Source organism: Triturus cristatus, chromosome 12, assembly GCF_964204655.1.
Source record: "Triturus cristatus chromosome 12, aTriCri1.1, whole genome shotgun sequence".
NCBI lineage: Eukaryota > Metazoa > Chordata > Amphibia > Caudata > Salamandridae > Triturus > Triturus cristatus.
The window spans coordinates 232,730,487-232,745,596 of record NC_140595.1 but is presented as its reverse complement, the minus strand read 5'-3'; the positions used below and the strand labels follow the sequence as shown (position 1 = coordinate 232,745,596).

At 40.1% G+C, this 15,110-nt stretch overlaps 1 protein-coding gene across 3 annotated transcripts in view; it reads right to left on the bottom strand.

Moving 5' to 3' along the window:
• Positions 1 to 15,110, bottom strand: part of LOC146775773 (uncharacterized) — a 409,198-nt gene that overhangs the window by 52,994 nt on the left and 341,094 nt on the right. For 2 of the 3 annotated variants that reach the window (XM_085636851.1, XM_085636853.1), the window contains exon 6: positions 11,502 to 11,576. The exons of the other annotated variant lie outside the window; for it this stretch is intronic. In XM_085636851.1, coding sequence (XP_085492977.1) covers positions 11,502 to 11,576 — 75 coding nt within the window. The remainder of the gene's footprint in view (positions 1 to 11,501; positions 11,577 to 15,110) is intronic. 3 annotated transcript variants of the gene reach the window in all.

Below are 15,110 nucleotides of genomic sequence, written 5' to 3'. Positions count from 1 at the left end.
GACTTTGTTAGTTATGCAAATAGAGATGAGATTGAATTTCTTAAGATTACATTCGATCAGATTGAAGAGGTGAAACAAATTGGACGCTGTTGTGTTCATTTCTTGCTTGTAAAAGATTTGCATGTTCGTAGAAAACAGTTTCCTGTTTTTTTAGCATATGGAGTGACTATTCATAAATCTCAAGGTTAAAGTGTAGACAATGCTTTGGTAAATATTGGAAGTTCTGTGTTTAAAGAGGGTATGGCGTATGTTGCATGTCTCGAGTAAGAACGTTATCCGGATTATATTTGATTGATTTTGATGAGCAAAAGGTTAGTGCAGATGTAAATTGTGTAAAAGAGTACAATAGGTTAAGAAGACTCTATGTTCCTAACTTAGGTGAATATCCTATTTATGAAAAACGTTTAATACATCCGAAATGAAAATATGATAAAGATTATACTGAGGTTGCAAAGAAAAAAGAATTGAAAAGAATGACGAGTCTGGAAAGAAAATAGAAGGTAACACAGTTGCTAATATTGTAGGATATCAGTTAGAAAATAGTTCAGATATCAACTTCTATGCTAATGTAATTGCGAACGTTGTCTTTTTTTTTTAAATCTACAGCATGCAATTATTGAAAATTGAGAAAAAAGATTTTGTTCTTTGTTACATTATATTTTTGAGAAGTTGAAAACTGAAAAGAACGAAAATCCATACTGCTTCTGATGTGCGGAATCTTTTGGATATATGTTCTGATTCTTCACAATTTACACAGAATGTACAGCAAGATGCTCAGGAATTTCTTATGTTTAAGCTTGCAGTATTAGAAGATGAAGGTATACAAATTGAAAATCAGTTTGGACTACGTTACAGATGGGTACATAGATGTGACAGCTGTTCATTTTTATCAACCACTAAAATAGACACTGAACGATTCATATATTTGAAAATGCCAGATTTGAAAACAGTGTCTTTCAACAAACTAGTAAAATCAGCTAATCAACATATGGAATGTACTCAGTGCAAATCGGAAATGTTGTCAACATTATTTATAGAAAGATGTGGACAATATATTATTTTAATGCTGCAACGTTGTAGAGCAGATGGAACAAAATTGGAAACCAAAATTAAAAATGTTGTAGCAGGTCAAGTGTCAATTTCAGGAAGAACTTTTAAAACAATGGCTATTGTTTTCCACGATGGACCTACTTCAACATCTGGACACTATACTGTCTATTTAAAATGCAATAAAGGATGGACACTATGTAATGATGCGCATTTAGAGTATACATTTTGGTTGCCTAATGAATTGCCAAATTCATACTTAATATTTTTGATGCCAAAATTCTAAGAAGATATCAACATGAATTACTGAATATATTTTGGATATTTACACTACAAATGATTTTAGAAACATCATTCACCCTATTGGAAACATGTGAATATGATTTTAGAAGTGTACGTTGGATATCGTCATAGAAATGTTTTCAGAAACATAATTCGGCCTCTTGGGAAGGTGTGTATATGAATTCAGACGTTTATTTCGGATATACTCAATGGAAATATTTTTAGAAACATCATTCGGCCAATAGGGAAGATGTTCGTAATTACGGTTTCAATTATTAATTCTGTTCTTTCCTATTGCGTTTGAAAAATTGTGTTTGAGAGAAGGGGGTGATATATTTGATTTTTGTATTATATACTATGTTACAAAGGATGTTTATTTGTGAAAATGTAAATACCAAGTTGCATTGGTTGTAGACAGTTTGAAGAGAAGTATGTTTTTTTTTAACAATCTTATTGATTGTATTTTTTTGCCCGCTGTTATCTGATGATTAACATTGAAATCACTGTTTATGGTGAAATTCAATACAATCTGAAGACAGCAAGAAATGGCAAATTGAATATGTGATGTAATTGTATACTTATGTTGTGTTGCGAAAACTATAACATTATATGTAATAATTTCTTCTTTTTTACAGACCTTACTACTAAAGTTTAAAATACTTTAAATTTGCATTTAAAAAAAGAAGTGAAATTATATTACTATTAATTTCATATCTACTTGGGAACAGGTAAGATTAATCCACCCAGGTACTACCCTTGCAGTCTATCAAAGACACTGTGACTCCCCATGCCCATGTCCAGTCACCCAGCCAGTACTATACACTAATGCAATTTCTCCACTAATACCCAAGTACTTATAAATTCAGCATACACTATCCTTGCAGGACTGTAATCATCTAGTCACTGCTGATGTACTCATACAATGACCGAAGCACTAACAGAAGCAGTGCTACAATTGTCTGTGCACTATCCATACAGACCTCTAAGCAGGCACATACTACTCATTCACTCATCTAAATACCCTGGTACTACCCATGCAGTCTAGCAATCACCCTGTCAGTTCCCATGCACTTCTCCAATCACCCATCTAGCACGGTGTACTTATCTAATCACTTCGCTAATACCAAAGCACTTATAAATACACCATGCACTCTCTTTACAGCACTATAATCATTCAGTTACTAGTGATGTACTTATGGAATAGCCTAAGTACTAACACAATTACTTGCTATTATTATTATTAGTAGGTTTTAGGGAAAATACAGCTAGAAAGTAGCATTTAAAAAAACGTTGAAATTCACTGAAAAAAACATGGGTTTCAGGCATGTTATAGTTAGAAATGAGTATTTAAAAAACCTTTGAAATTCACTGAAATAACCATAGGTTTCAGGGAAGTTATAGTTAGAAATTAGCATTTAAAAAACATTAGAAATTCACTGAAAAAACCATAGGTTTCAGGGACGTTATAGTTAGTTGGACATTTTACTCATACAAAACCATAGAAATTCAATTGTTATAGTTAGTTCAGCTAACTAAAACTCGCGCCCCCGCAATGCACTGCTGATGACGTCACGTATTACATCATTCATGACATGGTCAGTGACATCACTGATGACATCTCAAATGAGTCATTGCAGGCTGCGTATGCAGTTTTAAATTGTCATTTCCACCTGGCAAAATAAACCTTTTGCCAGTATCAAACCTGCTTATAAACATATAAGTTACCTCTAGGGTAGTCCCTAAACAGGCGACAGGGCAGGGTGCATTGTATTTAAAAAGTAGGACACATGGCTGGGTGTTGTTGGCAGTTGGTCTTTGTGTATTCCTCCTAAACAGCCACACACAATACAGATGCTCTGGAGGTTTCTCCCACTTCAAAGAAGGCACCAGGTAATAATATTGGACCTCAGACACCAAGGGCCATATTTATCAATATATCACGCAGTGCAGCAAGTCACCTTGCTGTGCTTCATGATAACGATAGGGTAGGAATGCGACATACTTAACATTGTATGACACATTCCTACCTTTTCCCAGTGCTGGCGCAAACTGTGCTGCCTAGCACCAACACAGGCACTTTTGCACTATGGTGCAAAGGTGCCTGCGTTGTGAGCAGGATAGTTTTTATCAGAAAGGGGCACCTTCCTGCACAAAAACAATATCCTGATGCATTTTGCTCGGTCTATGTGTGCTGCAGAATGTAGTAAACACAGAAAGAGCAAAGAACGAGGAGAGATGAAGATAGTTCTCCTCGGTACACCTCACCTGGGGTGCTTAACAATTTGACGCATTCCCAGGTCTACCACTAATGGTAAATCTGGGAATACGCCAAAATCAATGGGTGTTTATTTATTTTTATTTTACAGAGTTTCATATAGCGCAAACCTGACCCGAATCGGGTATCAGAGCGCTTTACATAGCACCAGTTGCATTACATGAGGACACATTCATTTTTTTGTTAGGCACGGGGAGATTAAGTGATTTGCCCAGAATCAAGGGATGTTCAGTATCATTGCAGAGGCTCAAACACAGATCCCCAGATTCGAGGTCGACCGCCCTAGCGGTTAGGCCACCTCCTCTCCCAATGCGTGGGAACACTCATGCAAGACCCTTGGAACACCTCCCTGGGGTAAAGTAATGCAACGCAGTGATTTGAGCTGAGTTGCGTTACTCTAGATCTATCAAGCCACCCAGGCCATGCAAAGGGTCTTTGAGTGGCTTGCTAAATCGCATTTAAGGATTGTGTTGCATTTGCACCCCTTTGCTTGGTGCAAAAGCGATGCAACCCTTTGATAAATTTGGCCCCAACTCTTGAGTACACATCTGGACCTGTGAAAGATTGTTCCAGGGAGAAGGACTGCTGTGCTGCTAAAAGGATGGCCACTCCGTTGGACTGCTTGCCTGAAGGATGGCACCTGCTGTGCTGACCTGCTGCCTGCTGCCCCCTTGCCTGGGTGTGAAGGCCTGGACCTCCAGCCTGTACCCAGAACCACTAGAGTGATTTCAAGGGCTAGTCCCTTGTAACCAGAACCTGGATTCTGCAACTGTGAGTCCTAATGTGCTGAGTAGTGTCAACCCAGTCCTGGACCTTTGGAAATGCACTTGAAGTGCTCTGCCAGCCCATATGCACAGAATCTTCCAGTGCAAGGACTCAGCATCATCCTCCCAGCCTGCACGACGTATCCTCTATGCAGTACCTAACACCACTCTGCAACCAGAATTTAAGGTACTTTTCTTCAGCTGGCCTAACTGGGCATAACTGGGTCCCTGTAGCTAGCCCACACTCCACCACTGTCGGCCTGAAGTTATGACTTTTTCCCAGGCCGGTGCAACCAGATAACCGCATAAGACGCTTTGTGTTTTTTGGCGCTATTTTCATATAAATCTTTAAAATTGCATATCTCCGGTTCTACTGAATGGATTTTTATAGCTCTATTTTTCTTTTATTTAATAAAGTTGATTCTAATCTGGTGCGGGATTCTTCTTATGGGGTGTTTTCATTTTATTACTGTTTGAAGTGTTGCAGAAATACTTTACACATTGCCTCTAAGTTAAGCCTGACTGCTATGTGCCAAGCTACCAGAGCGTTGAGAAAAGGTTACTTTGGGGCTTGCTTTTGATTTCACATGACCAGGATTGTGGTTGCTGCTTGAGTGGGGTTTTACTCCCCTCAACCAGTAACCCAGTTTCATACAACATTTCTGTTATGTTTTACATGTCCTGAAAGTGAAAACTCACCGTTGTCATTTTCACTGTAGCACGGCTAGTAGTCCCTTTGGCTGACATGTGGCTGCTCAGAAGTAGCTCTCATTACAGAAACTTTTGGAGCTCTCTGGTCTAGATGATGTCACTGACCTGGATTAGTGAATTTAGGACATGGCAAGGGACAAGGGTAGTCAACAGGTTACTACAAAAGTATTATTTATTGGTTTTTTTTGTCAGAAAGAAAAACAAATATATTGTGTAGTACCCTTAGACTAATGCTTGTGATCGATATAGTGAAATTGTGTCACAACAATACAGACACAAACAAAAAGTCACAAAACATGCCTTCTTTTCTTTATGCAGGTCAACGCCCATCAGAAAAAGACCATTTGGAAAACCACTGCCAAGATGGTGCGGGCCCTAGGGGTCTACAAACAGTACAGAATTAATTGTCAAAAGATGTGGGAGGACCTATGACGCTGGATCAAGAAGTCATCAGAATTCCAGCTTGGCCAGCCCTCCCAATGTGGGAAGCATGTGTGCCGCACTCTGACTCCCCTAATGGCCCGTATACTTGCGGTAGTCTATCCAGAGCAGCCACATCAAGGGGGCAAGTTCTTGTTTGAGTTTAACATGTTAAATAACTATTTTTTGTTGCAGCAATAAATTTTGCCATCAACATTAAGGTTGACACATGTCCATTGTCCAAGAAGAGTTCTTGAAGGTGTAAGTTTTGCACAAGGTGAATGATGGTATGTTTTGAATATGAATTTGTGGAAAATTATACCACCTGATTTCTGTTCACTATCAAAGGACTGGTTTAAGCAAACACATGGCTGCCTAAACAACAAATATACATCATGTTGTTTGATGTTATAAGGGACAGTTTTACAAAACTGGCCATTAGTCTTTATTGTGTCATGTATGATGCTCCAAACATCCCATTGGTAAGTTGGTTTTATACACAAACAAGAATGAGCATGTGAGCCAAAATCACTGGTAACATCAGATTAAATGGCTACATTTTTCATTCCAAAGGAGTTTTGATTCAAAAATATTTTTTCATTTGTGTTAAAAGTGACAGATTTGCATGATGTTTTTAGTGGTGGCTGCTAGGGACCAGAAGTGGTGAGGCATCTGGCGGGGTGGAGAAGGTATTGAAAATAAAAAAAATAAGAGATCACTTTCCTGTGTATGGCCACCGCCTCTCCTCCGTCCTCTTTTGCTCCTGACTCCTGCTGGCAGCACATAAGCTCCCAGACTCTCCTAAGCACACCACGACGCTGCTGTCATGCTGTAATACCATTATTAGCATGACAGCAGCGTCGGGATTAGTCTGAGCGGCCTGGTTTGTGGCTCAGACAGTGCCTGGAAGCCTGGGACTGCTCTTCACCCAGCTGTGCAACACAGTCTGGTAGAGAAATGCTAAGTACGGATGATGGTTTGGCCATCCTAAGATGGCTGGCCAAACCATCATGCGCACTTATGGTGTCCACCACTCCTCCCTACTGGCTGCTGCTGCGGCATGATAACACAGTCTCACCCTGCCCAGGCTACTGAAAAATAAAATGATAATAACATTGTGTTATTATCATTTAATGTTTTGTTTTTGCACTGCTCAAAGAGCAGTGGGGTGATGCTCCTTTGCCTTAATGCAGTTGCCTCCCACGGATGTCTTACTCCCTCACAAATGTGCATGTTCGTCTGCAAAACTCAAAATCAGGCCCAACCCATGACTCATTAGGAAAATGAAGAAATGCATCAAGGTGTAATCTGTGGCATATTGTGAATTGCATTTGAATCTTTGATGTAAAAATGATATATGACTGAGTGTATGTAGCAATTACTGTGATGTCGTACCAATTTTTACCTAAAGTGAAAGCCAGCATGTTTTTTAAAACAATTTCATGATGGTAAACCAAACTTGAAATAACTTGAGATATTTAGGAGTCAAATGTGGAAATGTTTTTGCTCTGCACTAAAGTGGATTATAAATATATCAAGCCCTATGTATTTGCTCATGCTGTAGAAGTCATTTGTCAATCCACATAAAATAAAATCCTAATTTTTCTACAGCACAGGTATATACATAGTGCGTGATACATTGCTAAACTACATCAGTACTGAATTCATATAATGTTTTTTACATTTGAATATACTTTAGTTACTTAAAGTAAGTGTTTCCATTGTAAAATGGCCAAACAAAGGAAACAAGCTTTCAGTTTATACAAATATTGGTACAACATTGCAGTATTTGTTGACTCACATTAAATCATATTTTACTTTTTATGAATAAAATTAATCCATCTATTTTGGGCCTTGTACACACACTGTACAAAGGTATTTTTGGATGATATCCTTTTTGGTGACATAAGTTCAATTTTCTTAACAACAAAGCCCAACCATTCAGAGGTATTAAAAAGTTCCTGGACAGAATTAAAAATGGATAAGAGACGAGATTATAAATTATATGGGAGCTATCATGGGGAATTACAGAACTGTGGCAAAATGGTTTCTGAAGATGTTTCCTATATACATGAGATAGTGATAATAAAGAACAAAGGTTTGAGAGCCTTGAAGCAGGTGAAATATGAAAACATAGAAAATGTTTTGTGATCAAAGTTCATGATCAGTTCTATTTACACAGATACATTACAACTATTGCATATTTCTTTTCAGCATTATCAGGAGCAGGGAAAGAAGAAATTGGCCACCTAGGCAGGGAAGTACCTGGCCACCGTGTTTTGGCTGGTGAGACCACCATCACTGATGGACACAGTTGCACGGAGTGTGAGGGGACTGGCACAGAGGCAAACAACTCTACATCATCTTCAGAGGCCTCCACAACCAACCAGTCCCTAGTGGTGGTGGACCCTACAGCTACTGTTCCACCTTCCTCCTTTTCCACTACCCAGAGACCCATCTCCACCCTCCCTTTTGCTCCCCACCCACAGATGGCCAAACCCTCCCTGCTAAAAGGGATGGAGTCTCCTTCACTGCAGCCATCTTAACCCTCACCCCCTACCCCTCTCACCAGGGCTGCGCTGAGTGAGGAGGCTATTGACCTCATAAGCAGCATTTCTGTAAGGCCAGAATGCGCTCCTAAATGCCATCCAGGCATTAGTTGCCAAATACAACTATTGGCAGAATACCTGGAAGGCATTCATGATGCTATGTCTGATCTGCAGAGATCATTTACAGGACTGTCTGCAGATCTGTTTCCAGCCCTGTCCCATGCACACTTACTCTTTTGCACGCATTCACTTCAACACACACAAGCAGCACACCCACACATAAACACAAACATACAAAGAAACAGAAGTACACACCCAGACAACATATAGACACCACACCCACACCTACCACAAATACTAACACACCCATAACCACCTTACCCACCCACCACCAGCACACCCACAAGAACCACCAGCACACCCACAAGAACCACCACCACACCCACAGAACCACCACCACACCCACAAGCACAAGCACACCCACAAGCACCACAGCGACCAACACACCCATTCTGACCAACACATCCACAAGCATCACAACCGCACCAACCACCTCAACAGCACATTCATCCAACATGCAGTGCAACATTCACCAAACACAAACGCACACACTCACATGACCAACATACACCTGCCAAGAAGCACTTACCCAAACATACACACATACACCAGTCTCACATGCACCTGCAAAAGCCCTTACTCCTCCTTCTGCTTTTCTTTTTGGTCTGGCCTTGACCCCTTCCAAACCCAACTCAACCCCATCCCTCCCAAACCCAAAACCTCCACTCCTAAACCAAACCAAACCCACCCCTCCCAAACCCACACCCAAACCACCCCTCCCAAACCCAAACTCACTCCTCCCAAGAAAGATCATTGAGGTGTCTGCTCTGTGCCCACTAGATTCCCATTCCTGAGGAGGTTCCCTTTGGCAGTTAAATAGGAGGCAAGATACCACAAGAGCACAACAGTGGAATCTGACTATTGCCATTTGTATAATGAATCATTAAACTTGAGCAATAAGAGAAGTATCTCATAAGTTAAATACATCAAGATCTTTGATTTTACCAAGTTTATCCTGACATTAATTTTCATTTGCAATTGTTTGATTCCTAGAAATGTTTGTGGCAAAAATATGAAGTACATATTTGTATTAACCATTATGACAGGAAATACAATTTTTTTTTTAATGTATATTTTATTAAGTGCATACAGTGGTTAAAATAGTATGTGATGGCCATTCAAATTTAGGTGCGAGCATTTAACAGGATAATGGACACTTGCACCAACTAAAAGATGATTTAATTTTTTTAAAAGTGTTAATACAGGTGTGTTTATTCCACCTAGATAAGATATAAGAATAAACACATATGCATTACATCCTTACAAAATATGTGACATTTGATAAAATACAGGAATTGCATTAGTCAAGGGAAAATGTGAGATGGATAAATATCTGAACTGATTCAAGTTTGGGACTGATATTGCTTTTACAGGTATTTAAAAAGTCAACGTTACACCTTGGTTAGTGCAATTTCTACATTATATTGCATTTCACTCAGCCCAATGATGTGTAATGCATATGTTTTTAATTTGACAAATTACACAATTTATTTAAACACACCTGTATGGTCATTTTTTTAATTTTTATAAATGTCATTTTCTGTGTAGGGAAGGCACATCGTGATTGGCCCAGTGGACAATGTGGCTGTACTAACTCTGACAGTCGCTTTTCCCTATGGTGCCGTCGACGTGGGTGAGAAATTCTGCCGGAGATGGCGGCACTTCGACGGTCTTTTTTTTTTTGTACATTTATTGGTATATAGCGATATAATATAGCCAACGCATACCATTAGGATTCTATCTTTAGGCTTCCATCTTTCATCCCCCACTGTCCACATACAAATAAATGATCCACATCGTGATACTTGCACAGCAAATGCAGAAATACACAGTAAGGAGAGCACGAAAAGGATGAAAACAATACAATTGTGGATGTGGTCTGACGGCTAGATTGCCAACTTTGGTGCTGGAAACCAAGGTTCGAGCCTCGGGCTCGCGTCCACATCCTGTGATTCTGGGCACATCACTTAATCTCCCCGTGCTCATCCAAAAAAATGAATGTGTCCTTGTGTAACGTAACCGGTGCTCATGTAAAGCGCTCCAATACCTTCGGGTCGAGTTTGCGCTATATAAATCTGCATAAAAAAATTAAAAAATTCTCTCACGCATAAAATCCATTGCATATATCCGGAGTCAGAAGAGCACATATTCGATGGAATGAAAGTTTTGCCATACGGGAGAGAAAACAAAACATTGTAAGCTATCAATGGGACTACATGATGTTATAAATGAATTTTATCTTCGAGCCCTAAACCTAAGACAGTGTAAACGATTAATGGTTATTCCTATGATCCTCTAGCAAAACCCCATATCTATCCATTTTGCATTCACACCTCTGTGCCGGAAGACATCAACCCCTCATTAGCCCCCACGAATACAGATAGTGCCTGCAGCTCCTGCAACTCAGACAGCATAGACGACCAGGGTAGCAGGTCATCCTCAAGTTTTTCATCTCTTCCTACAAGTCTCATAAGCGCCTCCTCTGCAGTTGCCCATTCTCAGACATCTTGCAACCACACCTTGCAAGTGGGGGCTTGGACTTAAGCCATGTAATAGCAATACTTCGCTTTGCCAATACAAGATCCAAAAGGACAAATTTCCTGCTTAATTTATTTTTTCCCGGAGAGGGAAGTAATTCAAGTAACACCTGTTGGATCTCCATGGCGTAGGCTGTTGCATATTTGGCTGTTGCACATTTTAGGAAATGTCTATCCATAATGCTATGAAATTGAAAATTAAAGGAAGATAACAAATAATATGCTCCAGAGATTGACCTGTGTGCTCTATGGTGTCTTCTACTGTCGGTTTGGAAGTTGTAAATTATAAAAAGAATTTCTTTAAGTGATGTAAAGATCTTACTGTGCTCCTCAAACCTTTGTTTTTCTATGGTTAAAGCTTGGGTTTTTTCGGTTAACCCAAAGAGATGAGCATATTTAGTAATAATAGGGATAAACTGTGTGCAGGCGAAGTCTAGGCCAAAACCGGAGTGTGTGTACTACAGTTGGTGAAAGGAAGTGTCTAGGTGTTTCGAGGCTTGAGGCCTAAAGGATGTAATGCTTGGAACCTGGCCTGAAAAAGCTGGTGAAGAAAGATTTAATTGGAAGGCAATGAACCTAGGGGTACTGTGATTTTCCAGTCTATATCATAATGTATATAATAAAGTACAAACCCTCAGGTGGCACCCTAAAATGCGTGTTTCAAATAGGAGAACAGTAGTCAGGCCAACCATTAAATGACAGCAAAACAGGTCCATCAATTTCAGATTCTCGATGCATGAAAGAGCATACTGCACAATTATACCCACAAAGCAGGGACCCGACAATCACAGTTTACCTGAGATGATATAAGGTCCAGTTTCTCCTCTGCTGTCCGTTTCTTCAGCATCAAAGTGAGCCACAAACTGGTCACCTGCGTCAATATGGAAATAATTAAATCCTGCAGACAAGATCAACGCTCTAATGTTTTCGAAAGGTATTAGTTTGAGATATTTTAGTAAAACAGCTTTCCTTTATTGAAATTTGTTTCCTACACTGGTGGCACAGGAACAGTCAGAGTAATGGTCTTTTGTATCAGTATAGACATTAATAAACCTGAGGGCAAGTTCAACACATATATTTCCGAAAAGTATTAGTTTTAGCTATTTTAGTAAATCAGACTTGCTTTATCGAAATTCCTTTCTTTCGCTGGTGGCCGGGTAATATCAGCTTTGCCTCAGTAATCAGAACACGCAGTGACCTTTTTAGGTCTCGCTGAGTCAGCGCACATGCGCTGCTCGGATAGAGACATTTAGTAGGTGAGTTTTCAAAGTGCTGCTGGCTGGCCTAGCGCTTGCGTTCACGCGAGCGTGCACGCGCACAGCCGGCCGCCAGCTGTCTTTCACGGGTCATTAGCACCGTGATCACTTTCACTTTCGCAAAAGTAAAGAAATAGAAAAAACATCTACTTCTTTACTTTTGCTATATTCGCGGCACCCGCGCTTTACTTTGAACATTAAAAGTAAAGCGCGGGTGTCGCGAGTATAGCAAAGGTAAAGAAATAGAAAAAAACATCTATTTCTTTACTTTTACTATAATCACGGCAGCCGCGCTTTTCTTTTAATGTTAAAAGTAAAGCGCCGGTTACAGGCCTACTGCATGTTATTTGTATTGAGTGGCTACATGAGGTATTCCTGTGTGTAAGCATATAGACAATCCAAAAAGAAACCCTTTCCAGCTATCTCCTTCCTCCACCCACACTGAAAACCCCAAATATGAGTGACATAAAACCCTCCCATCCCACAAATATTCCCTTCTACAGAGGAGGGGAGAATACTTCATAAATAAAACGTGGGTACTGAGCACGGACGCAACTAGCAGTCATCAAGCCGCTGCTACTCCCTTGCTGCTCCCCAAAAACCCATGAGCTACATTCATCTCCACTTATCTGACAAAATACCTCCATTTTACTATAGAGTTTAAAAAGCCTGTACCACGCTGCAGGTCTACAGTGTTAGTGACTATTCAACCAATTAATCAAAAGCAAAATGTTCAACAAGTAAGGGCATTCAACCCTCCACATACCACCATAGGGACAACAATCCGTTTCAGAGCAGAAGACATGTGGGCATGAAATACTCGGTTGTTGTACTCCTATTCCTCCCTCAATTACAAAGTGTCAGGCGGAGGGTTGCCAGCAATTGTGGTATGCTGCTTGATACTTGAAAGACCGTTGCAAAGCCTGTTTAAAAAAGAACTGTAATGCTGTGAGTTGTGACTATGCATATCCTGTCGCAGTAGTTTGTAATGACAGGCAACTTTCTTTTGCCCAGGTTGTACTTGTTAATTTTTCAAAAACAATTTTAAAAATACATTTAAACTACAATTTAAAAATGCTCAGATGGTTCTTACTCTACTTGCCAAAGTTTCAACACCATTGTCAGGAAACCAATTTCCTACCTTGTTATTGTTAGTCACATGTTCTTTTTTCCCTACTTCAACAATTAAGTGAGCAATTCTGGCCAGTAGTTTCTCCGACGCATACCTGAGAGCTGTAACAAGAACTTGAGCCCTGTCCAGTCTTCTTTTGGGTTCAAAAGGTGTATAAATAAGCATTGGCATAGCCAATAGGTCTCGCCTTTGGGGCCTTATAAGTATTTAGTTATGCAGCACAATATCCTTCCTGCAACAACATCAACTGTTGCATGGTTAAACACTTATAAGGTCCCAAAGGCGAGACCTATTGGCTATGCCAATGCTTGTTTTATGATCTGATGGACATTGTGTGGATCTTTCCACTTCCAGTTTTATCTAGCGTATACTCAGGTCACAGCAATAGCCATTTATTACTGAAAATAGCAGGTTGCTTCTGAAAACATGATCAACCAAAATGAGACATTTGAGGCGCACTAAAAACTGATGTGATGAGGATGGCAATATCAAAGGTAGGCATTAAATATATTCCAATCAACAGCAAATCAGTAGAAACCATAACCAACTTCACATTCCCGGACAACGAATTTCAACATAAAAACTGGCCCACTGCCATAGACCCTGCATTAATCACATAGCACGTCAACAATGGTGACAAGATGACAGACATCTCTCCCATAAGTAAAAAAGTAGTTTGAACAACCCAGCAATCCACACACATACACGCCACATGACATCTCAAGTCAACTAGGGGGCATATTAACAATGCCCCTGCAGTACTTTTACGCCACCAGAAAGTCACTTTTGTGACGCACTGGAGGCGCAGTGTGCCGGCCCAAATTTACAGGACCATGCAAGCCAACCTGCAAGGCTTTTCATGGCCTTGTAAATATGGCAATGTCTTACTCTGCGATGAAAGGGCTTTCCATTGATGTTGCTGTGGGTATTCCCACACAACACCTATGGTTTTTGACACTGCCCCAGATTTACAACATAGCGTAAATCTGAGGCAGTGCCAAATTTAACACCTTACCAACGCAGGCGTAACAAGGAGAAATGTTTACATTTCTCGTTGTTTTTTCCTCTTCCCACGTATGCTGCATTCTGCAGCAGACGAAGAACCAGGAAAACGACTCCTTTGATTATTTTTTGTGCAGGAAGGTGTCTCTTTCTGCATAAAACCAATCAGGCCAACAAAACACACACCCTTGCACCTGTGTTGGCACTTTGCTGCATTTTGTGCCCTGGTGCTGGCAGAAAGGACAGGCATGCGCCGTATCTTGTAGATATCAGGCATTCCTACCCTTTTCTCTTGAAGCAGGGCAGCACAGCATAAACACTGCCCTGAGCTTGCGGAGCTGCCCTACACTAAAATATTGTAAATATACCCCTAAGTGAATAAAACAACAGTTTTGATTCACAGTCTCCTTGTATTGACAAAAGATATTAGCTGTTCATTTTCCTAATCTATAAAGGTCAAATGTAGCCAGGAGTGCAGTGTAATAGGAGAACATGGGTACAGTCAATACTGTTTTCTGTTTGATAGAATTAGTCAAGGCAAATGCAAATAGCCCTATTCGCGATGGGGTGCTCATGTATAATTTCAATATGAGTCTTTTATGGCCAAGGGTTCTTAATACCTCATGTGGATCTCTTGTATTTCCACATATCCATCAGAAGAATAGAAGGTCAAACCCATGCTGTTATTGTGCAAATTACCTTAAAGATTCCATACTTCTGGGCAGTCTTATATTAGACAAGTTACTGGCCTGCATGATAAAACTCCTGTCAGCCAGAGGGTGGTGGTCTTCCCCCAAACTTTTTGCCATCAAGCAGCTTATTTTTGATGATCTTGGTTTTGCTGGCCTTAGGACTCTGCACACATTACCACTACTAACCAGAGCTAAAGTGCATGTGCTTACTCAATAAAACACAGTAGCATTGGGTTATCCAAAATTGCCATATTTCATTTACTTACAAGTAAGGTGGTATTACATGTGCCCAGTGCCTGTAAATTAAATGCTACTAGTGGGCC